The 24,570-nt window shown below is 44.1% G+C and overlaps 2 protein-coding genes across 2 annotated transcripts; one reads left to right on the forward strand and one right to left on the reverse strand.

Moving 5' to 3' along the window:
* acsl4a (acyl-CoA synthetase long chain family member 4a) lies at positions 1-20,383 on the forward strand. The gene is made up of 14 exons (XM_071399526.1): positions 1-108; positions 2,083-2,576; positions 3,178-3,355; positions 4,055-4,164; positions 5,016-5,154; positions 5,371-5,521; positions 13,541-13,664; positions 13,792-13,863; positions 14,389-14,528; positions 14,736-14,908; positions 15,180-15,443; positions 15,593-15,707; positions 15,890-16,047; positions 18,961-20,383. The coding sequence occupies exons 2-14, from the start codon at positions 2,223-2,225 to the stop codon at positions 19,116-19,118; spliced, it is 2,136 nt and encodes a 711-aa protein (XP_071255627.1). The 5' UTR covers positions 1-108; positions 2,083-2,222; the 3' UTR covers positions 19,119-20,383.
* On the reverse strand, positions 19,725-24,282 carry nxt2 (nuclear transport factor 2-like export factor 2). The gene is made up of 4 exons (XM_071399527.1): positions 24,063-24,282; positions 21,510-21,596; positions 21,222-21,366; positions 19,725-20,795 (listed from the first exon to the last, which is right to left on the reverse strand). Exons 1-4 carry the CDS (start codon positions 24,075-24,077, stop codon positions 20,611-20,613), a joined length of 432 nt encoding a protein of 143 aa, XP_071255628.1. The 5' UTR covers positions 24,078-24,282; the 3' UTR covers positions 19,725-20,610.
* Positions 24,283-24,570: the final 288 nt, after the last annotated feature.

Raw genomic sequence — 24,570 nt, forward strand, 5'->3', positions numbered from 1 at the left:
AGATGACGTATTGTTTCCGGGTTCCCTTTCTGGCGGAGATCACAAAAGGTTACTTTCGGTCAATTCGTTCGGCAAGAGGGATCGACTGATCGGGTTTGGCTGCTGAAGGTAAGAATGTTGAAAGCTTGCCAGGTAAATGGCTGTCAATTGCTAGCTGGCTGCTGTAATCTTATTAACAATGTAATCCGTATGTAGATAGAGGCTAATTTAAATGGCCAATATAAATATCTGTCTGCATTCATCTCTAACATAGGCGACTGCTAAAATGAAAGCACGTAGAATGTCTATTTTGAAGATCAAAATACGTTTACTTGGAACGTCAGGGAACTGAAACTAGTTCTTGTAATGTGTGTGGCCCTCTGGTCTGTCTGTCAAATTTGGGAATTTGAAGAACACAAAGCAGTGTCACTTTCAGTCGTTTTTAAGTGCTTTCGGTTTACCAACAGCCTGGCCTACTCCGAGTAAACAGGGTTGACTTGCACCTGCGTGTAGAGCAAAGTTGTGTTCTCTGTTGATGTGCAAATTTGACTGCAATCAGGTGGCAACTTTTTTTAACCAAATTACGTTTGTGGGTGTGTATACTTTGTGGAACGTTCCAACAGGAAACTGTTCCATAAACATAAGGTTGCCAACAAACAATGCATACAAAGTTGTATAGCAGCAGAATAAGATACCGGGTAGGGAGTGGGTTTATTTTAATTACGTTTTTCACTCACCACGTTTATTCCTGAAAAATGTCTGTCCTCACTATGGTAGCCTATGGACCAACATTAAGAATAAGCTACGCGGTGATTTGATGCCTATTCGGCAGCTAGTTAGCTAGGTCAATTGATCATGCTACTTTGTATGCGTTGTTTGTTGGCAAAATTGTTATTTATTAAGTTTCTGGAAAAGATTCCTGCTTGAACGTTCCACAAATTATACCCACCCGTTGCCTGCTGCTGTATGATGGATGCGTCACATGTTATAATCACGACCCATATAAATAGATCGCCTAGTCTCATGCCTAGTCTGGATTCATAAAATGAAAGAAAATAATATTGTCCACATTTAGATCATGACTTCTGTGTATGGCAACAACACTGTGACTTCAGCTCTGTGTCTGTGTCTCTCCGGTCCACTTGTCAGTGTGTAGTCCAATCAAAGGATGCTATCCAGGTTTGATGTTTAAGCCTGTTATGATGGCTTAAAGAGCAGTCAGCGTGACCAGGAGTACCCCAGTACTCTGACCCTGATCAGCTCATCGTGGGGTGAGCTGGGAAGATATCATTGGTCGTGACTGGCTCCATCTTCTTCAGTTGGCTGAACTGTGGACATTGGTCAGTGAGTCAACTGGCTACTGGGGCTGGGTCTCAACACTGTCGTGGCTTCTTTTCCTCATCTCCTTCAGGAGAGTATACTGGGTGTGTTCCCACAACTTTGCTACCACCTGTCCTGCCCTACTCTGCCAGATCAGGGATTGTGGAGAGGACACATGGAAAGGAAGCTAGTTAATAAGACACAGCCGGAGTAGCCTATATGAGGACCCAGAGCACAGTAGACTGGGTTGGTTGTTGTTCACAGGGAGAGGTAATTCAGGCATTGGAGGAGTGAAGGCAAAGTTAATTTCCACACTCTGGCTGCACCCTGTCCTCACATAGGACAGCTAACCTAGGGAGCAAGAGGCCAGCACTGGGAGAGAGGTGCCGTGTGTCTATACACATTTGACCATACTTGTGAGTACCGTAAGTCAACCAAAATGCAGAGAAGTGAGAACATTTAGCCGGTTCTCACTTGTAAAAAGGCTATTTTAGGCTTAAGAGTTAGGGTTCGAGTAAGGGGTTCAGGGAAAATATGATGTTGACTGGGAATCCATTCCCTTTTTAATGAAGCCTCCGGCATGTGACATACTGTAGTAGTAAACTACCATTCCGTGTTGAAACCCTCTTGTCAAAAATACAAGCGGTCTAGAACAGGTAGACAAGAGAATCCTAACCTAATGATGTTATTGATAGATCCAACCTGACCATCACTGCTCTGTCTGTTTTCACTTACCCTTTTCTCACATATATTAATACCTTTTATTTTGTGTTCCAACATTAGGCTTACTCTGTTTGGATTGAGTGGACAGGTGGCATCAGCCTAAAGTAAGCCCCTACTTGTCTCTGGATCCTTGGCATCGATAAGGCTCATCTCCTCTCCGGTTTACCTGACACCCTGACATTTAAACCCCACCATCCAATATGGGTCTCCACCAATCAGAGCTCCACTCCCTGTTCCTCTTCCCCCTCCACCTCATGGTGTGGCTGTACTCCCTCCTTTCCTTCCTGCCTTGGTACTACCTCACCAGGGCTGGGGAGAAGAGAACCCAGGCCACACGGGTCAAGGCTCGCTCCACCTCCGGCCACTTCGAGGGGCCGTACCGCTGTGTAGACCGCTTCCAGAGCTTGGCCACAGAAGACTTCCCTGGGAAAGACACGCTGGACAAACTGTTCCAGCAAGCCGTACAGCGCTTTGGGGACTCTGACTGTCTAGGGACAAGAGAGGTACTGAGTGAGGAGAATGAGCCCCAGCCCAGCGGAAAGGTTTTTAAGAAGGTAACCTACATGAATACGCCTGTCATAGTGCTACGTACGCCTGTCATAGTGCTACGTACGCCTGTCATAGTGCTACGTACGCCTGCCGTAGTGCTACGTACGCCTGCCATAGTGCTCCTGTAAGTTGCTCTGGATAAGAGCATCTGCTAAATGACTAAAATGTAAAGGTCATAATGCTACATACGCCTGTCGTAATGCTACATACGGCTGTCATAATACCGCGTTTACGCGCTAGTCGGAACATTGCCATTTTCCGATGTGCTAACTGGTTGAACGTGGCACGTGTATAACTACAACCAGTTAGAAATGTCAGTTTCTTAGTTCCGACTAGCATTTGAACGAGGCGTTAATGCTACACGTGTTAATGCCACACGCCCAGCAGTGCTGCACAGTGCCACAAATGCCTATTGTTGTGCCCAACTCAAATTAAGCTACATATGTCTACATAAAGCTGTCTCTCTTCGCAACACATGATCTTCACCCAGCTCTAGCTGACCTAAAATAAACAAGCGCACTCTTCCTCTATTCTAATAGGAGAAGAGCGCCTGCCAAATTACAAACATTCAAATCGACTAACAGGTGACAGTCTCCTCTCTTGCAGCTGATTTTGGGGAAGTACTGCTGGCTGTCCTACCAGCAGGTAGACTCTGTAGTAAGTTACATGGGCAGTGGGTTGGCAGCACTGGGCCAGCAGCCTAAGAGTATGGTTGCCATCTTCTGTGATACGAGAGCTGAGTGGATGATCTCTGCTCAGGCCTGCTTCAGATACAACTTCCCATGTGAGTACTGTACCCTGGGGCTTCTTCCCAAATGGCACTCTATTCCCTACCTACGTAGTGCACTACTTTTTACCTAAAGTAGTGCACTACATAAGGAATAGGGTGCATTCTGGGAGGAGATGGAAGGCTCAACATGACTAGATGTAGCCAACTAAACAACAGGGCTTTCCAGAAAGTTTGATTAATCATAGTCATGTTGGCCTGGTGTTGGGAAATCTATAACATATAAAGATATCTTTAAATAGAGGTACATTGTATTAGATTAGAATGCCTTTTGTACACTAACATTGGAATACATTTTGTTCAGGTCAGCACATAACAAATACATTCATACAAATTCAGAGTACCCTGTCATGTACCCAGTCAGTTCAGTACCCTGTCATGTACCCAGTCAGTTCAGTACCCTGTCATGTACCCAGTCAGTTCAGTACCCTGTCATGTACCCAGTCAGTTCAGTACCCTGTCATGTACCCAGTCAGTTCAGTACCCTGTCATGTACCCAGTCAGTTCAGTACCCTGTCATGTACCCAGTCAGTTCAGTACCCTGTCATGTACCCAATTAACAGAATTGGGATGTACATAATTCAAGAATGTGCCTAATTCCCAATCAGTCCGGGAAGTATTGTGCAAGAATAAGAGGTAGAAAATGACCCTAACACAATGTCTAAAGTGCATTGACATTGCTCTGTGTTTACACAGTGGTGACGTTCTATGCGACACTGGGAGAGGAGGCGGTGGTGTTTGGACTGAACGAGACGGGAGTCACACACCTCATCACCAGCGCAGAACTACTGGAGACCAAACTGAAGGTGAGCTAGAACCACCTGACCTAGAACATAGAACCCTAGAATGGCTCAGTTGGGTTGAAACATGGTAGTGCAGCAGAGTTGAGGGTTTGACCAAATGGACAGAATATACACTAAGTTTACGAAACATGCTTTCTACATGACATAGACTGACCAGGTGAAAGCTATGATCCCTTATTGATGTCACTTGTTTAATCCACTTCAATCAGTGTAGATGAAGGGGAGGAAACCGGTTAAAGAATTATTTTTAAGCCTTGAGACGATTGAGACATGGATTGTGTTTGTGACATTGAGGGTGAATGGGCAAGACAAAAGATTTAAGTGCCTTTGAAACGGGTATGGTAGTAGGTGTCAGGTGCACCGGTTTGTGTAAAGAACTGCAACGCTGCTGGGTTTTTCACACAACAGTTTATCGTGTGTATCAAGAATGGTCCACCACCCAAAGGACATCCAGCCAACTTGACACAACTGTGGGAAGCAGTGGAGTCAACATGGGCCAGCATCCCTGTGGAACACTTTCAACACCTTGTAGAGTCCATGTCCTGATGAATTGAGGCTGTTCTGATGGCAAAGGGAGGATGCAACTCAACATTAGGAAGGTGTTCCTAATGTTTCTATACTCCGTAGTAAACGTATGTGTCAACTAGCCTCAATTTTGAGTCTTTCTCATATGTGTTGCAATTGTCTGAGACTATTTGCCAACTGTAGCTAAGTCACGTGTCTGAATTAGATATATATATATTTTTTTAAATATATCCAAACTTTCCCAGAGACGCCCTCGGAGAGTGGGGTCACGGACAGGGATGCATTTCTACTAGCTAATTGAACTTTTCTCCTCCCTCTATTCTTCATAGGGTGTTCTCTCTCAGATCCCCAAGCTGAAACACATCATCTCTGTAGACCAGAGGAGGGTCAGCACAGAGGGATACCCACCTGGTCTCGCCATCCACAGCATGGCATCAGTACAGGAGCTGGGGTCACAGCCTGACAACTGTGAGTAACACCAGAGTACTGCATGAGAAACGCTATGAAAATGACGCAAGTAATGTTAGAGCATGGTTTTGGTCCATACCAGCACTAAAACACTTGATTCAACTAATTATCAATATCTTAATTGGCCAAATCGGGTGTGAAAGAGCTGTTGAACTATTGGCTGTGTCTGTTACAGTGAAGTGAGACCTGTTAAACCAACCAATGTCTCTGTTACAGTGGCTAGGCCGGTGGTGAGTCCTCAGCCATCAGACCTGGCTGTAGTGATGTACACCAGTGGTTCTACAGGCAGACCCAAAGGAGTCATGGTCGTCCACAGCAACCTCACCGCTGGAATGACCGGACAGTGTGAACGCATCCCTGGCCTGGGGTGAGTGACAGTTGGGTTTAGTAGTTTTACAGGAGGGAGAATAGGCTCTCTCCCTCCCTGCCTCCTGAGGCACCCCCTTAACCCATACCCATAACTCAGGGGTTCTCAAACTTTTTTGATAGCATATTTATCAGGGACCCCTTCAAATCACAACACAACTCGAGTGAGATACAAAATAGCATACAAGGAGTTTTACTATGATATTGGCAGTGCATGGCCGAACAAACCAAGTATCGGGCCCTGGGAAGGAACATATTGAAGGCGCGCCTCTTGGAATTGGAGAGAACATTTTGCAGGTTTCAAGCGAATTTCCTCTAATTCTATAGATTTTGTTATGGGACAGAGCTTTTTTTGTTTTGTTGCAGCTTTAAAGCTAATATCCTGCAATTCTACACATTTTTTCATGAGGCAGAGAACTTTGCAGTTGTTTAAATTACACCGCACTTAAGGAGGGAATACAAGAAGTATTGATTTGAAAATATTGAATTGGTGGAGTACTGTGGATACCAATATCCCTGTGAGCCTCCCAGGCCCATGTAGCCCAGGGTTAAGAACATAAATTCTAGATGAATATTATTGTATTACACACTGTTAACTTATTCCACTGATCCCTGAGACACAATTAATTGTTCATTTCAACGACAAAAAAATGTACCAGTCAAAAGTTTGGACACATGTTCTCATTCAAGGATGTTTCTGTATTTGTACTATTTTCTACCTTTTTCTACAATAATAGTGAAGACATCAAAACTATGAAATAACACATGGAATCATGTAGTAACCAAAAAGTGTTTTAAAAAAATCCAAATATATTTGAGGTTCTCCCAATAGCCACCCTTTGCCTTGATGACAGCTTTGCTTTGGCATTCTCTCAACCACCTTCACCTGGAATGCTTTTTCAACAGTCTTGAAGGAGTTCCCACATATGCTGAGCACTTGTTGGCTGCTTTTCCTTCACTTTGCGGTCCAACTCATCCCAAACCATCTCAATTGAGTTGAGATCGGTTGATTGTGGAGGCCAGGTCATCTGATGCAGCACTCCATCACTCTCCTTGGTCAAATAGCTCTTACACAGCCTGGAGGTGTGTTGGGTCATTGTCCTGTTGAAAAACAAATGGTAGTCCCACTTAGGGCTGGGCGATTTGCCCAAAATATTATATTATATGGTATTTTGAGAAAAATTGACGGTATTTGACTGTCTTATGTTTTTTAATAATAAAAGTTCTAAATTTGTTTTATGAGTAGTGCGTGACCCAAGGGTGGGAAAATATACATTCTAAGTGATTTCAATGGAATTTTCTCCATTCTGATTGTTTTAGACTGTTCAACTTCAACCCCCCAAGAAAGTCATAATTTTCATCAATTTCTGCATTTGAGGTCATGTCCTCATTGCCATGTAGGGCTGCATGATATGGACAAGTAATCTGGGCCTTATTTTTAACCAAATGTTGCAATTTGAATTGCGATTTAAAGCTTAACACTTGGGTTAACTGTTGGAATCATGGGAATAGAATGTCTATTGTAATTATATAGTTAGAATATAATACTGGGCACTTTTAATGTGACAACAAATGAAAATGCCAGGGAGAAGTTATTGTGACAGGGTAGGAACTAATGTTTATATAGGGTCCCCTACGAAACACCTAATCTCTGGCTACATTGAATGTTTTCTCTTAGCTACTTCATGTAGCTAACAAATTCTTGCTTTGTGTTTACCTCTTCACTTTAGAAGACACTGTTGCACAAACAACATGCTGATTTAAGTCTACACAATCACTGGTCTTATCAGGCTGTAAAGCTAATTATGCTTGCTCTTACTCAGTACATTTTATTAGCTAGCTAGCTAGTGATTAGCGTTAGCGGCTAACAAGATTTAGGAACAACTTGCTATGAAAATACAAACTAGCTATTTGCAGATGTAAGAAACACAAGCTAATAGTGTAATTATAGAATGCTAGTAGATTTATATTAAGAAGCAAAGTGACAACTACATCATTGTCATCAACAGTGTTGCATATTCTTATCCGCAGACTCGACAGCCTTGGTTTCTCAAATGACTGCCTCGCCTGGTTCACCAACTACTTCTCTGATAGAGTTCAGTGTGTCAAATCGGAGGGCCTGTTGTCCGGACCTCTGGCAGTTTCCATTGAGGTGCCACAGGGTTAAATTCTCAGGCTGACTCTTCTCTGTATACATCAATGATGTCGCTTTTGCTGCTGGTGATTCTCTGATCCACCTCTACACTGTGCTAACTAACCTCCAGATGAGCTTCAATGCCATATAACTTTCCCTCCGTGGCCTCCAACTGCTATTAAATGCAAGTAAAACTAAATGCATGCTCTTCAACCGATCGCTGCCTGCCTGTCCAGCATCACTACTCTGGATGGTTCTGACCTAGAATATGTGGACAACTGCAAATACCTAGGTGTCTGGTTAGACTGTAAACTCTCCTTCCAGACCCACATTAAGCATCTCCAATCCAAAATTAAATCTAGAATCGGCTTCCTATTTTGCAACAAAGCATCCTTCACTCAAGCTACCAAAAGAAAACCCTCGTGAAACTGACTATCCTACCGATCCTCGACTTCGGCGATGTCATTTACAAAATAGCCTCCAACACTCTACTCAGCAAATTGGATGCAGTCTATCACAGTGCCATCCGTTTTGTCACCAAAGCCCCATATACTACCCACCACTGCGACCTGTACGCTCTCGTTGGCTGGCTCTTGCTTCATACTCGTCGCCAAACCCACTGGCTCATCTCTAAGTCTTTGCTGGTAAAGCCCTGCCTTATCTCAGCTCACTGGTCACCATAGCAGCACCCACCCGCAGTATGCGCTACAGCAGGTATATTTCACTGGTCACCCCCAAAGCCAATTCCTCCTTTGGCTGCCTTTCCTTCCAGTTCTCTGCTGCCAATGACTGGAACAAACTGCAAAAATCGCTGAAGCTGGAGACTCTGATCTCCCTCACTAACTTCAAGCACCAGCTGTCAGAGCAGCTCACAGATCATTGCACCTGTACAGTCGTGGCCAAAAGTTGAGAATCACACAAATATTAATGTTCAAAGTCTGCTGCCTCAGTTTGTATGATGGCAATTTGCATATACTCCAGAATGTTATGAAGAGTTATCAAATTAATTGCAAAGTCCCTCTTTGCCATGCAAATGAACTGAATCCCCCCCCAAAAAACATTTCCGCTGCATTTCAGCCCTGCCACAAAAGGACCAGCTGACATCATGTCAGTGATTCTCTCATTAACACAGGTGTGAGTGTTGACAAGAACAAGGCTGGAGATCACTCTGTCATGCTGATTGAGGTCGAATAACAGACTGGAAGCTTCAAAAGGAGGGTGGTGCTTGGAATCATTGTTCTTCCTCTGTCAATCATTGTTACCTGCAAGGAAACATGTGCCGTCATCATTGCTTTGCACAAAAAGGGCTTCACAGGCAAGGATATTGCTGCCAGTAAGATTGCACCTAAATCAACCATTTATCGGATCATCAAGAACTTCAAGGAGAGCGGTTACATTTTTGTGAAGAAGACTTCAGGGCACCCAAGAAAGTCCAGCAAGGGCCAGGACCGTCTCCTAAAGTTGATTCAGCCGCGTGATCGGGGCACCACCAGTACAGAGCTTGCTCAGGAATGGCAGCAGGCAGGTGTGAGTGCATCTGCACACACAGTGAGGCAAAGACTTTTGGAGGATGGCCTGGTGTCAAGAAGGGCAGCAAAGAAGCCACTTCTCTCCAGGAAAAACATCAGGGACAGACTGATATTCTGCAAAAGGTATAGGGATTGGACTGCTGAGGACTGGGGTAAAGTCATTTCTCTGATGAATCCCTTTTCTGATTGTTTGGGGCATCTGGAAAAAAGGTTGTCCGGAGAAGACAAGGTGATCGCTACCATAAGTCCTGTGTCATGCCAACAGTAAAGCATCCTGAGACCATTCATGTGTGGGGGTTGCTTCTCAGCCAAGGGAGTCGGCTCACTCACAATTTTGCCTAGGAACACAGCCATGAATAAAGAATGGTACCAACACATCCTCCGAGAGCAACTTCTCCCAACCATCCAGGAACAGTTTGGTGACGAACAATGCCTTTTCCAGCATGATGGAGCACCTTGCCATAAGGCAAAAGTGATAACTAAGTGGCTCGGGGAACAAAACATCTATTTTGGGTCCATGGCCAGGAAACTCCCCAGACCTTAATCCCATTGAGAACTTGTGGTCAATCCTCAAGAGGCGGGTGGACAAACAACCAACCCACAAACTCCAAGCATTGATTATGCAATAATAGGCTTCCATCAGTCAGGATGTGGCTCAGAAGTTAATTGACAGAATGCCAGGGAGGATTGCAGAGGTCTTGAAAAAGAAGGGTCAACACTGCAAATATTGACTCTTTGCATCAACTTCATTTAATTGTCAATAAAAGCCTTTGACACTTATGAAATGCTTCTAATTATACTACACTGCTCAAAAAAATAAAGGGAACACTTAAACAACACAATGTAACTCCAAGTCAATCACACTTCTATGAAATCAAACTGTCCACTTAGGAAGCAACACTGATTGACAATACATTTCACATGCTGTTGTGCAAATGGAATAGACAAAAGGTGGAAATTATAGGCAATTAGCAAGACACCCCCAAAAAAGGAGTGATTCTGGAGGTGGTGACCACAGACCACTTCTCAGTTCCTATGCTTCCTGGCTGATGTTTTGGTCACTTTTGAATGCTGGCGGTGCTCTCACTCTAGTGGTAGCATGAGACGGAGTCTACAACCGACACAAGTGGCTCAGGTAGTGCAGTTCATCCAGGATGGCTCATCAATGCGAGCTGTGGCAAAAAGGTTTGCTGTGTCTGTCAGCGTAGTGTCCAGAGCATGGAGGCGCTACCAGGAGACAGGCCAGTACATCAGGAGACGTGGAGGAGGCCGTAGGAGGGCAACAACCCAGCAGCAGGACAGCTACCTCCGCCTTTGTGCAAGGAGGTGCACTGCCAGAGCCCTGCAAAATGACCTCCAGCAGGCCACAAATGTGCATGTGTCAGCATATGGTCTCACAAAGGGTCTGAGGATCTCATCTCGGTACCTAATGGCAGTCAGGCTACCTCTGGCGAGCACATGGAGGGCTGTGCGGCCCCACAAAGAAATGCCACCCCACACCATGACTGACCCACCGCAAAACCGGTCATGCTGAAGGATGTTGCAGGCAGCAGAACGTTCTCCACGGCTTCTCCAGACTCTGTCACGTCTGTCACATGTGCTCAGTGTGAACCTGCTTTCATCTGTGAAGAGCACAGGGCGCCAATGGCGAATTTGACAATCTTGGTGTTCTCTGGCAAATGCCAAACGTCCTGCACGGTGCTGGGCTGTAAGCACAACCCCCACCTGTGGACGTCGGGCCCTCATACCACCCTCATGGAGTCTGTTTCTGACCGTTTGAGCAGACACATGCACATTTGTGGCCTGCTGGAGGTCATTTTGCAGGGCTCTGGCAGTGCTCCTCCTAATCCTCCTTGCACAAAGGCGGAGATAGCGGTCCTGCTGCTGGGTTGTTGCCCTCCTACGGCCTCCTCCACGTCTCCTGATGTACTGGCCTGTCTCCTGGTAGCGCCTCCATGCTCTGGACACTACGCTGACAGACACAGCAAACCTTTTTGCCACAGCTCGCATTGATGAGCCATCCTGGATGAACTGCACTACCTGAGCCACTTGTGTGGGTTGTAGACTCCGTCTCATGCTACCACTAGAGTGAGAGCACCGCCAGCATTCAAAAGTGACCAAAACATCAGCCATGAAGCATAGGAACTGAGAAGTTGTCTGTGGTCACCACCTGCAGAATCACTCCTTTTTTGGGGGTGTCTTGCTAATTGCCTATAATTTCCACCTTTTGTCTATTCCATTTGCACAACAGCATGTGAAATTTATTGTCAATCAGTGTTGCTTCCTAAGTGGACAGTTTGATTTCACAGAAGTGTGATTGACTTGGAGTTACATTGTGTTGTTTAAGTGTTCCCTTTATTTTTTTGAGCAGTGTATAATTATACTATAATTATTCCATAGTAACATCTGACAAAAATATCTAAAGACACTGAAGCAGCAAACTTTGGAAGTTAATGTCATTCTCAAAACTTTTGGCCACGACTGTACATAGCCCATCCAACTACCTCGTCCCCATACTCTATATATTTATTTTGCTCCTTTGCACCCCAGTATCTCTACTTGCACATCTATCCCTCCAGTGTTTTTAATTGCTATATCGTAATTACCTCGCCACTATGGCCTATTTTATTGCCTTACCTCCCTTATCTTACCTCTTTTGCACTCACTGTAATATACTTTTTTTCTACTGTATTATTGACTGTATGTTTGTTTATTCCATGTGTAACTCTGTGTTGTATGTGTTGAACTTCTTTGCTTTTTCTTGGCCAGGTCCCAGTTGTAAATGAGAACTTGTTCTCAACTAGCCTACCTGTTTAAATAAAGGTGAAATAAATAAAATATGCTGCATTGACCATGCAGAGTGAATGCAAGTGTCGCTTGGTTGAGGAACATCAAATGCGCTCCTTGAGTTAGGGGGCGTGGCTAGGTCTGTGTGGAAAGTGGCATAGAGCGAGTGGAGAGAGATGACTCAAATAGCAAAGTAAACTATAAAATGGACGTTACACATTGCGTATCACATTTTAACAAACCAAACATTCAAATACCGCTATAGAAGGTAAAGTAAATCCCCAAACCGGTCCGTGCATCAATAACGGTATATCGAGAAAAAAACTGTATACGCCCAGCCCTAGTCCCACTAAGGGCAAACCAGATGGTATGGTATATCGCTGCAGAATGTTGTGGTAGCCATGTTGGTTAAGTGTGCGTTGAATTCTAAATAAATCACCAGCAAAGCACCATCACACCTCCACCTCCATGCTTCACGGTGGGAACCACACTTGCGGAGATCGTCCGTTCACCTACTCTGCGTCTCACAAAGAAACAGCGGTTGGAACCAAAAATCTAAAATTTGGACTCAACAGAACAAAGGACAGATTTCCACCGTTCTAATATTCATTGCTCGTGTTTCTGCAGCAACTCGACCATGAAGGCCTGATTTCACGCAGTCTCCTCTGAACAGTTGATGTCTGTTACTTGAACTCTGAAGCATTTATTTGGGCTGCAATTTCTGAGGCTGGTAACTCTAATGAACTTATCCTCTGCAGCAGAGGTCACTCTGGGTCTTCCTTTCCTGTAGTGGTCCTCATGAGAGCCAGTTTCATCATAGCTCTTGATGGTTTTTGCGACTCCACCTTAAGAAACGTTCAAAGTTCTGGATTGACTGACCTTTGTCTTTAAAGTAATGATGGACTGTCGTTTCTCTTTGCTTATTTGAGCTGTTCTTGCTATAATATGGACTTAGCCCTATTTGGTAAAATAACATCTTCTGTATACCACACCGACCTTGTCACAACAACTGATTAGCTCAAACGCATTAAGGAAAGAAATTCCACAAATTAACTTAACAAGGCACACCTGTTAATTGAAATGGATTCAGGGTGACTTACCTCATGAAGCTGGTTGAGAGAATGCCAAGAGTGTGCAAAGCTGTCAAGGCAAAGGGTGGCTTCTTTCAAGAATCTCAAATATAAAATATATTTTGCTTTGTTTAAAACTTACTACATGATTCCATATGTTATTTCATAGTTTTGGTGTCTTCACTATTATTCTACAATGTAGAAAATAGTAAAAATAAAGAAAAACCCTTGAATGAGTTAGGACACACCAACGTTTGACTGGTACCATATACCTGTCTGCAGACCCCACTTTGAGAACCCCTGCTCTATCTTTATTCCTAACTCTGTTCTTTGCCCCTGACCTAACTTCACATAGGTTACGTACCTGCTCTCTAAAAACCTTACTCTAACCCCTGACCCCATGCAGTATTATAATGTATCTGTTCTCTGTCCAAAAGACTCCTAAATAGCCTACCTGCCCTTAAACCTCTGACCCTAATGCTAACCATATTCTCTCTCAGGCCTAAAGACACCTACATAGCCTACCTGCCTCTGGCCCATGTTTTGGAAATGACAGCAGAAATCTCTTGCATGGCGTACGGCTGTCCCATCGGTTACTCCTCCCCTCAGACACTCTCTGACCAGGTAATGAACGCTTGATTTAATCAGTGGTTCCCCTGTTATTCTGTCTGCATACTGTCACTGAAGATAATTAAAGCCTCTTCATTCAGTCCTATGTTGATGCCCTCTCTTCTCCTCTCTCTCTCTCCAGTCCACTAAGATAAAGAAAGGAAGTAGAGGAGACAGCTCTGTGCTGAAACCAACTCTAATGGCTGCTGTACCGGTAAGACAACTGTCGTGGAAATTCAGTACTGAGAGAGACTTGGTCATTTCTTTGAACAATCATCTTTATTTAATATCGATTTAATTATTGCAATAAGAAACCGTCAGCCCAACAGTCTTGACTGTTAGACTAACTAATAATGAAAAAATAGACATCTTATATAGGATTACTAAAACGTTTAGTCATGCAGATCAAGGGGCATCATAAGCCACCCTGGGCTCATCCTGTCTATCTGCACCTGGTTATCTTAACCCCCGACCCTGGCCTAATTTCCCAGATGCCAGGATGTCTAAGAACCATTGTGGCCTTTGTTCTACTCCACATCCTGTCTGGAATGTTTTATCACCAAGTCAATCAATTGTCAGCTCAAACCCCACAGGCCCAACTCAAACCACAGACACAGATTAGAGGGTACTCATCAACCCTTATTTGATGCATAAACAGTATTATAACAATCTTGTCACTTTTTTTTCTGTCACACAACACATCTGTCTGGTCTACTGTATCGTTTGTTTGTTTGAACAGGAAATTCTGGACCGCATCAATAAGAATGTGATGAGTAAGGTTGGGGAGATGAGTTACATTCAGAGGACGCTGTTCAACCTGGGATATAACTACAAACTGGAGCAGGTCAAGAGGGGTTACGATGCTCCTCTCTGCAACGTGTAACAACATTTTATTCCTTGATAACATGTGATATCTAGTAGTAGTAAAATGTGTTTTCTGACGATCACATTAACCTAGAGAATAAGTATTATTCGCATGTTAAATGATTGTGTAAATCACCTAGAATAACCACACATGTATCCAGATAGGGAATCGTACTTTAAATTAGTTTTAGTGTGTGTTTACAGTTCTGTGTGTGTGTTTAGGCTGCTGTTCAGTAAGGTGCGCAAGTTGCTGGGCGGCAGGGTGAGGCTGATGTTGTCTGGAGGGGCTCCGCTTTCCTCTGCCACACAGAGGTTTATGAACATATGTTTCTGCTGTCCTGTGGGCCAGGGGTACGGACTGACGGAAACCTGTGGAGCTGGCACCATCACCGAGGGTAAGGGTAAGGGGGATACCTAGTCAGTTGTCCAACTGGATGTATTCAACTGAAATGTGTCTTCTGCATTTAACCCAACCCCTCTGAATCAGAGAGGTGCAGGGGCCCGGGAGGGTATGGAGGGAGGGTATGGAGGAGGGAGGGTATGGAGGGAGGAGGGAGGGTATGGAGGGAGGAGGGAGGGTATGGAGGGAGGAGGGCGGGTAGTATGGAAAGCCTTTGCTTTATCTGTATAACTAAAGGTTGTGTTTCCTCTATTCCCCCTGTCCAGTGGCAGACAACAGCACGGGTAGAGTTGGAGCTCCTGTCATCTGCTGTGAGATCCGACTCAGGGACTGGCTGGAGGGAGGCTACACCAATCAGGACAAACCTCACCCCCGAGGGGAGATTCTGATTGGGGGGCCTAACATCACTATGGGTTACTATAGGAACGAGAGTAATGGCCAGGACTACTTTGTGGACGAGAAGGGTCAGAGGTGGTTCTGTACAGGAGACATAGGAGAGATCCACCCTGACGGATGTCTGCAGATAGTGGGTGTGTAACGGGTGTGCGTTGGAGGATTTTCTCATTCTCCATCATAGGCATATACATTCTAATCTAGTGGCTAAAAATTAAAAGCATCTGTAAATGAATTTAAAGCAATATCTTGCATTGTGGCGCGTGTGTGTGTTATTGTTCGTTAGATCGTAAGAAGGATCTAGTGAAGCTCCAGGCTGGGGAATACGTCTCTCTGGGGAAAGTAGAAGCTGCTCTGAAGAACTGCTCCCTCATCGACAACATCTGTGCTTACGCTAACAGGTGAGCCCTAGCCCAGTTTTACCTCTCAGCCCCTAGTGGTAGAGGTTTACATTTGCAGAGTGTGAACTGCTCTTAGATCTGTGCTTACTGGCAACATGTAACTCCAGTGATCTCAGCCTATATGGGTGCTTCTAACCCATGAACTGTGACATTGGATCCATTGTTCCCTCTAACCCCTGCAGTGAGCAGAACTATGTGATCAGTGTTGTGGTACCCAACCAGAAGATGTTGACTGAGCTGGCTAGACAGAGGGGAGTGAAAGGGAGCTGGGAGGAGGTGTGCACCCACCCTGCCATGGAGAAGGAGGTGCTGAAGGAGATCAAAGAGGTGGCCACTTCAAGTAAGAACCCCTGGGTCCTATTCATTAGAGCATACCGTAGCAAAACGTTTGGCAACATAAACAAGGGTTCAGTCTGTTTTCTTACGTTTTGGTCTAGTGAATACAACCCTGATGTCTATTAGATTGATTTAGATGTTTGGATTGATTTTGTATCACTGGGCAGGTTTCCATCGACCCAGGTTCATGCGACAATGTCAAAATGATTGCGGCGTATAATGTAAATGGAAAACGTAGGATACATTTTCTAAAGAACTAATACATTTTTATGTTTTACAGGCAGATTTTTCTATTGTCGAACTTGTTTTATTGCGACAAATAATAAACTGTTTTTCTAATAAATTATGATGGCCAGATAATATTGAACGTATGCCATTCGAGGCTGCTCAGAGGATGAAGGGGAGGACCATCCTCAGTGAATTTCATAAAAATGAAAATTGTAAAACATTTAAAGTTACCCTTTTTAGATAACTATACTAAATATAATCACGTCACCAAACAATTGATTAAAACACATTTGGCAATGAAGGTATACAAGTAGCATCAACAGCACTCTGTAGGGTAGCACCATGGTGTAGCTGGAGGACAGCTAGCATCCGTCATCCTCTGGGTACATTGACTTCAATACAAAACCTAGGAGTCTCATGGTTCTCTCCCCATTCCATAGACTTACACATTATGACAGGCTGGAGGACATCTTCTGGAAGTTATCAGAGCACTGGCAGCATGAACTGACATGTTGTCCACCCAAACAAAGGACCAGAGAATTACTGAAAGCATAATCTAGTACTGAACGCATAAGCTTCCTCCACTTACTTAGCTAGCTAGTTTAGCCTACTGAAACACCCTGCTCAAACAGAGTGATGATATGTTAGCAAGCTGTCTGACCTAACGAACACGACACTGGAACTCTTCCAAGTCAGGGTAAGCTTTTAGTAATACCAATCTATTGCCACCGGGCCCGCCGGTGTAACTGCTTACTGACTGTACACTAACGTTACTGCATGATTGTAGTGGGTTTACTAACATGTTAGCTCTATTAGCTGACTATGATGTTACTTTAGCATTTTTATTTTTTCCGGTAAGTTGACTGAACACATTCTCATTAACAGCAATGACCTGGGGAATAGTTACAGGGGAAAGGAGGGGGATGAATGAGCCAATTGTAAACTGGGGAAGATTAGATGACCGTGATGGTATGAGGGCCAGATTGGGAATTCAGTCAGGACAGCAGGGTTAACACCCCTACTCTTATGATAAATGCCATGGCATCTTTAGTGACCAGAGGCAGTACACCCGGTTAAAGTCCCATCCGAAAGATGGCACACTACACAGGCCAATGCACCCAATCACTGCCCTGGTGCATTGGGATATAATCTTTTTTGACCAGAGGAAAGGGTGCCTCCTTCTGGCCCTCCAAAGCCACTTCAGCAGCATGCACGTTGTCAACAATACTATGGTGACAACGATGTAGGTTGTGTGTAGCGGTTTGGCTTGGAAAGTTTGTTTTTTCTCACCTGGTCACATACAGCTGCTGTGCATTGAAGTCAAGTGAAGGGGTAGAAGGAGGAGAGCGCATAGAAGGAATACAACGTGGCTGCTATGAAAGTGAACTGCATTTGAGTGATCAAGGGTGTATTCATTCCGCCGATTTATATTAAGACTTTTCATAAAGGGAAGCAAACGTAACAAAACTGGGATAAACATGACCTGAATTTGTACAAGAACTCTCGTTTGCAACTGCTGGACTGATTACATCCTTGATCTGCTAGATGCAGGCAAGAGTGTGCAATGTGATATTGAATGTCTGTTGCCTCAAATTTCTCTTGACCTGTGTGCAGGGTATAGGGAAAATAAGAGTATCATGTAGTAGCCTAAACCTATCAATGTTACATTGAACTGGGTGAATGGAATATGGATGAGTCATCCAATATGCTGTAATATAAATAAGACCATGCTCATGAAAGTGTCCTCCCTCATAAACGGCACTGACCGTTTAAAGCACAACTCATTTAATTCTAAATGCCTACTGCTTGAAAAATCCATTTATTCAACAATGTGTTTCTTGACTTTCAAGAATGCCTGAATTGGTTCACATTGCAATTTCACCATCAAATTGTTTCAGACCAGCTAGGCCAAGTTATGGCCACGGTGTAAGTAGGCACATTAGAATATGGCAAATATTAGTCAATTCTTGCATTCTATCCATACTGTTTTTTTTCAGGGTCCCTAAGATGTTAAAGATAGATAGGTGGGCAGGGCATTAAGTACCACAGTATGACCCATAAAACCTAGCGGTCAAACAGGGAAATGGTTCCATTCATGTTTTTTTCCCATAGGGGATTTTAGAAAGTTAAAACAAGGGCTGTGTTTTGTGCAGGCTTACCCTGGGAGGACATTTTGAGAACTGTGAATCTCTAGGACAAGGTAACTTATCAATATAGTAGCCTGTATTTATCCCCCAAAAATGGTAATGCTAATGTGGCTATCATAAAGAATATAACTAGTCACCTTGTCCGAGAGAGCGTTACCCTGGTGTGACGTTTTGATAACCGTGTAAGTCTACACAAAACACAGCCCTTAAGTGTTTCTAAAATCCCCATTGGGAAAAATGAATGGTTGAAAAACAATTGGAACCATTTCCCTGTTTGACTGCTAGGTTTTGTGGGGGCTCTACCCAGGATGTTGCCAATTTGCCTAATAATAGGATAATTGAAACACTTTAAACACATTTTTATTCGACAAGTGTTTATATAGGTGTGACGTTCAAGGGAAATGCATCATGGCAGACAATTGTTGCAACAAATTTCTATGCAAACTTAAATGTCGACAAAAACATAAATGGACAAGTTAATGGAACACAGATTTTGTAATGACCTTCCACTCTCTTTACATCATCTTCCTTCTCCCTCCTAGTTAAACTCCAGAGGTTTGAGATCCCAGTCAAGGTACACCTCAGCCCAGAGCCCTGGACCCCTGAGACAGGACTGGTGACCGATGCCTTCAAGCTGAAGAGGAAAGAGTTAAAGAACCACTATCTCCAACACATAGAGAGGATGTATGGGAGGCCGTAATGTAATGACCTACAACTTCACCTAATGCCCATAGGCCTCTGGTCAAAAGTAGTGCACTATATAGGGAATAGGGTTCCAGGCCTTGAGGTGCAGGGTGTGCAGGCTTTCGCTCAGCCCTGCTGTAACACATTTGATTTCAGCTAATCAAGGTCTTGGTTACAAGCAGCCAATTAGTTGAATTTGGAGTTAGAGTAGGGCTGGAGCAAAAGCATCCACACTGTGTAGCTGTTCGCTACTCCTGACCTAAGCCAAAGTCGCCAACGTTCTGCTGTTAGTTTATGTAGCCTCAGTCGGTGCCAGTCAGGTTTCTGCTTCAGCTGACTTTGTCGTCTTGTAGCACCCTATACCCTATGCCGTACACTGCTTCTGACCAGTCCTATGTGCTCTGGTCAAAAGTAGTGCACTGTAAAGGGAATAATTTGGGATGCAGCTCTAGTGTTTTCCAACAGAAACTGTTCGATACCCAGGCTACTGTTCTGTGTGTGTAAAGAATATCCCTATTAGACAGTTATTTGTGCTGATAATGTACTTGTAAAAAAAACATTGCACTCAAGCACGTCCAGTTCTGCCCTCAATTGTTGTCATTAGAAGACACTGAGTCTGAACTGTAGATGGTAAATTATTTATTGGGAAATCAAACTTGAAGCTGATCCAGCGTTTATAGAAATGTATGTTTATAGAAAAGTCCACTACTTTCACCGACAAACAAATGGAACATTAGGAAAGGGAAACATTCTTAGTCAACGCTTACCTGCCATTCCAGCCTAAGCTTTGTAACGGATGTATTTTTGAATGTGTGTATTTCTCATGTTATGTAGTTGAGAGTTCTGCTGCCCTCTAGTGGTAAAATGGCAGTATCGACATTACTGTGCCTTTCCCTGCTCTCACTTCCCAGTGTCTGTTAAATTTGGTTATTTATTTAGAAGCATGTTAGCCAAGGTATATTGTAAGACTAAATAAGCATTGACTTTACCAAATGTTTTGCTTTTGTTGCACCAAACATCACTCAGGAAACTTAAAATAGCTATTTAATATTATTTGGGCAGGAGGATAGACTGCATGGGCAATAGCAATTGATGTTTTTACCTGAATAGTCAAAACAATGTTGTGAAAATATTAGTATCCTCATCATAACAAAAAGGTCTGTAATTAACATTTGAGTCCATTTCTTTCTCCAACTACTGTGTGAAAAATGGTTACTTATTCAGTTCTGGGGGTCACATGCTTTAGAGGACATTGGTGAATAAAAAATGTTTTGTATTTGACTACTTTGTGCCTAAAGTCCTTTGTACTAAAAAAAAATAAGTACAACTTTGAAGAAAGTGGGCTGTAGCAGATTTACCAACTATAAGACGGTACATAACTGGTATACTTTTAAAAAAATCTTAAAGCAGGGTTGTACTCATCAGTCACCATACAAGCTTGTCATTGTAGCCCGTTGCAATTTGTGTGCCCAAGTGAATATGACCCTGAAAGCAGATTAAAGTAGCCCTCAGCTACTCCAGTCCTGGAAGCGGAAACAGTCACTGGCAATCTTCCAGACAGGCTGGTCACTGGTGGGTGAGGCCTGGGCTGTGAGGAGGAAGTTCTGATTGAAGTAGCGCTGCTTTTGACCATCAAACTTCACCTGTCCTGCCGTCACCACCAGCAGCGTGGTCTGGCCCTGCGTTGCCTGCTCTGTATGGGAATATAAGGAGGGGGAAAATGGTGTTGGCCTCTTTCCACAAACCTGATCACATTCTGTTTCTCTTGTGTGATCAGGATGGTAGAACAAGGCAAAAGTTGGACTACTATATATTTTGGGTTGCAAATGTCAGTATTATACATTTTTAGGCAGCAAGGTGAACTTTTACCATCTCAATGAATCCAAGCTTATCAAAAAACAGGATTACAGTCTAATTGCCAAATGGATGAGTCAGAAGCATATCATATAGAGAAAGAAGTACATGCTGTTTAGTGTCAATATAATTGGGTCTATTTACCTCCATTAAAACATTTTTCCCCCATGTTTTAATTGAATGTATAATATGAGTCAATCATTGTTTACATTGTAACTGAATAAATCCCAGTTTTGAAAATTATAATTGTGGGAAAGACTCTCACCATGCACTGGCTGACAGTCCAGAGTCTGGATACTGAACTCGCTGGAGGGAAGTGACTCAAAGAACTCTCCAAGAGCAACCTGCCCTGACACAGCATTCCCGTTCCAAACCAGGGTCGCTTTGTCCAGGTAGAGCCGCATCAAGTTCTGGGGAAAGATCAACAGTAGGGAGTTGGCTATCAACAGATTTTTTTAAGGAACCCACAAAGTGTTTGCCAAGGGAGGTGTTTGTACCTGTGTAACCAGTATGGTTCAGTGCATTCACACAGCCCAGATGAATCAGTACCTACCCTTCTTTTCTTGTCCATGCAGTCATAATATATGTTGGTGAACTCCTCTGAATACCTGCATGATGCGTCAACGTGGGTCCTGAAATCCTAGAGAAAGGACAAGAGGTGTGATTGAATGACAGCCATTGACAACTTGGTCAATATAGAGATATGCCTTAGATTTTTTTGCGGGGGGGAAATAGTCAGAATTACATTTCAGAAATAATTTACTTCAATAGAATCTGAGTCAGACCATAGCGATCCTGCTGCTGTGTTACAGCAAGGGTGGGCAACATACGGCCAGCGAGCCCATTCAATCTGGCTGGGTGGGGGATTTTGGGTTAAAAAAAGACACTCCAGGCCATTCTTGAATGTCTAAAACTAGAAAGACAATATATAAATTATAATGGGACTTTTTTTGGCCCACAAATTGATTTCGACTCTGCTGAATTTTTTTGAAATCACTAGATGGTTGCCCACCCTTAAGTTACAGGGAGACCAGTCGTCCTCAGGTCTATTTAAATGATGGCATAGGTGGTAATCGTGCGCTGTAAGGCTGTCATTAGGTAGCAGTTCACCATGATGAAGGCCTGTAGGTGTGTGGCAGTTCACCATGATGAAGGCCTGTAGGTAGGTAGCAGTTCACCATGATGAAGGCCTGTAGGTGTGTGGCAGTTCACCATGATGAAGGCATGTAGGTAGGTAGCAGTTCACCATGATGAAGGCCTGTAGGTAGGTAGCAGTTCACCATGATGAAGGCCTGTAGGTAGGTAGCAGTTCACCATGATGAAGGCCTGTAGGTAGGTAGCAGTTCACCATGATGAAGGCCTGTAGGTAGGTAGCAGTTCACCATGATGAAGGCCTGTAGGTAGGTAGCAGTTCACCATGATGAAGGCCTGTAGGTAGGTAGCAGTTCACCATGATGAAGGCCTGTAGGTGGGTGGCAGTTCACCATGATGAAGGCCTGTAGGTAGGTGGGTGGCAGTTCACCATGATGAAGGCCTGTAGGTGGGTGGCAGTTCACCATGATGAAGGCCTGTAGTTAGGTAGCAGTTCACCATGATGAAGGCCTGTAGGTAGGTGGGTGGCAGTTCACCATGATGAAGGCCTGTAGGTAGGTGGGTAGCAGTTCACCATGATGAAGGCCTGTAGGTGTGTGGCAGTTCACCATGATGAAGGCCTGTAGGTAGGTAGCAGTTCACCATGATGAAGGCCTGTAGGTAGGTGGGTAGCAGTTCACCATGATGAAGGCCTGTAGGTGTGTGGCAGTTCACCATGATGAAGGCCTGTAGGTAGGTAGTTGGCAGTTCACCATGATGAAGGCCTGTAGGTAGGTGGGTAGCAGTTCACCATGATGAAGGCCTGTAGGTGTGTGGCAGTTCACCATGATGAAGGCCTGTAGGTAGGTGGGTAGCAGTTCACCATGATGAAGGCCTGTAGGTAGGTAGCAGTTCACCATGATGAAGGCCTGTAGGTGTGTGGCAGTTCACCATGATGAAGGCCTGTAGGTGGGTAGCAGTTCACCATGATGAAGGCCTGTAGGTAGGTAGGTGGCAGTTCACCATGATGAAGGCCTGTAGGTAGGTGGGTGGCAGTTCACCATGATGAAGGCCTGTAGTTAGGTGGGTGGCAGTTCACCATGATGAAGGCCTGTAGGTAGGTGGGTAGCAGTTCACCATGATGAAGGCCTGTAGGTGTGTGGCAGTTCACCATGATGAAGGCCTGTAGGTGGGTAGCAGTTCACCATGATGAAGGCCTGTAGGTAGGTAGGTGGGAGTTCACCATGATGAAGGCCTGTAGGTAGGTGGGTGGCAGTTCACCATGATGAAAGCCTGTAGTTAGGTGGGTGGCAGTTCACCATGATGAAGGCCTGTAGGTAGGTGGGTAGCAGTTCACCATGATGAAGGCCTGTAGTTAGGTGGGTGGCAGTTCACCATGATGAAGGCCTGTAGGTAGGTGGGTAGCAGTTCACCATAATGAAGGCCTGTAGGTAGGTAGGTGGCAGTTCACCATGATGAAGGCCTGTAGTTAGGTGGGTGGCAGTTCACCATGATGAAGGCCTGTAGGTAGGTGGGTAGCAGTTCACCATGATGAAGGCCTGTAGGTAGGTGGCAGTTCCAGTGCCTGTAGGCCTTCACCATGTTAAACTGCAGCCTTGCCTGGCATGAATTTATTTACTTTTTGTGTGGGTAAGTATGTAGGGAGGGAGGGAGGGAGAGGGGGTGTTCGCTGTGTCAATTGATTCTATGAATTTATGTGGAAGCAGCAGCACTCTATTATCCAAATCAAATTACCCCTCAGGGACAATAAATTATATCATAACTAACAGTGTTGCTGGTTCTAACCAATGGTGTATATATGAATCACTGGTTCAAACCCAGCTTCACTGTCCGATCACGTTGGCTGCATTGGTGGCCCCAGTAGCTTTTGTGAACAGTACACCGCTGTTCACATGTAGGGTTTGTAGTGTAGCTAGTTGTCTACAAATATATAACCAACAACTAAAAACGTAACTACAATAAAGAACACATGAGGTTAGCTTATTGTAGTTAGATAGCTAGAAGATAAACTTACAACTGTTGCAGCCATCGCTGTAGACTTTTTGTTGTCTTTCCTCGTCGTCAAACGGACAGGCAATTTCTACATTTGAGGGATATCAAAACACCACAGCATTCAACTTCAAAAGCACGATGTTAATGAAAATGTGTGTGATTCAAAATAATGTTTTTGTCGACGAGCGTGTGGTGTAAATACTTCCGCTGGTCATAGATAATATTTCTTCAAAATAAAAGTCATTTGCGATGAACGTTACTTTAATTTAACGCTTGCTTGTGTATACAGCGCCACCTACTGTATTGGAGTGTGAGTATTTTCATTAAATTCTCTTCGTTAGTCCTGTTCCTCTAAGAAAGTGAAATAGAGCCCTGAAATCCACTTCCCTCCACTTTCCTCCCTTCACTGCACCACCCAAACCCCGTGAAGCCGTTCTAACCCTTTCACACAATCTCTCCTTATCTACCTCATACTGTTCACATGCTCCACTCATCACACAGACCTGTTTCATGTCTCCCTATCTACTTCA

Source organism: Salvelinus alpinus, chromosome 4, assembly GCF_045679555.1.
Source record: "Salvelinus alpinus chromosome 4, SLU_Salpinus.1, whole genome shotgun sequence".
In the NCBI taxonomy this organism is placed as follows: Eukaryota; Metazoa; Chordata; class Actinopteri; order Salmoniformes; family Salmonidae; genus Salvelinus; species Salvelinus alpinus.

Excerpts from the sequence above, each read along its gene's own strand:
- acsl4a (XM_071399526.1), top strand. The coding sequence starts at position 2,223 with ATGGGTCTCCACCAATCAGAGCTCCACTCCCTGTTCCTCTTCCCCCTC. Across the intron at positions 3,356-4,054 it reads CTTCAGATACAACTTCCCAT|TGGTGACGTTCTATGCGACA; the intron begins GTGAGTACTGTA and ends GTGTTTACACAG. Across the intron at positions 5,522-13,540 it reads GAACGCATCCCTGGCCTGGG|GCCTAAAGACACCTACATAG; the intron begins GTGAGTGACAGT and ends ATTCTCTCTCAG.
- nxt2 (XM_071399527.1), bottom strand. Across the intron at positions 21,367-21,509 it reads GCATGGACAAGAAAAGAAGG|AACTTGATGCGGCTCTACCT; the intron begins GTAGGTACTGAT and ends ATCTTTCCCCAG. Across the intron at positions 20,796-21,221 it reads GGACTGTCAGCCAGTGCATG|AGCAGGCAACGCAGGGCCAG; the intron begins GTGAGAGTCTTT and ends ATTCCCATACAG.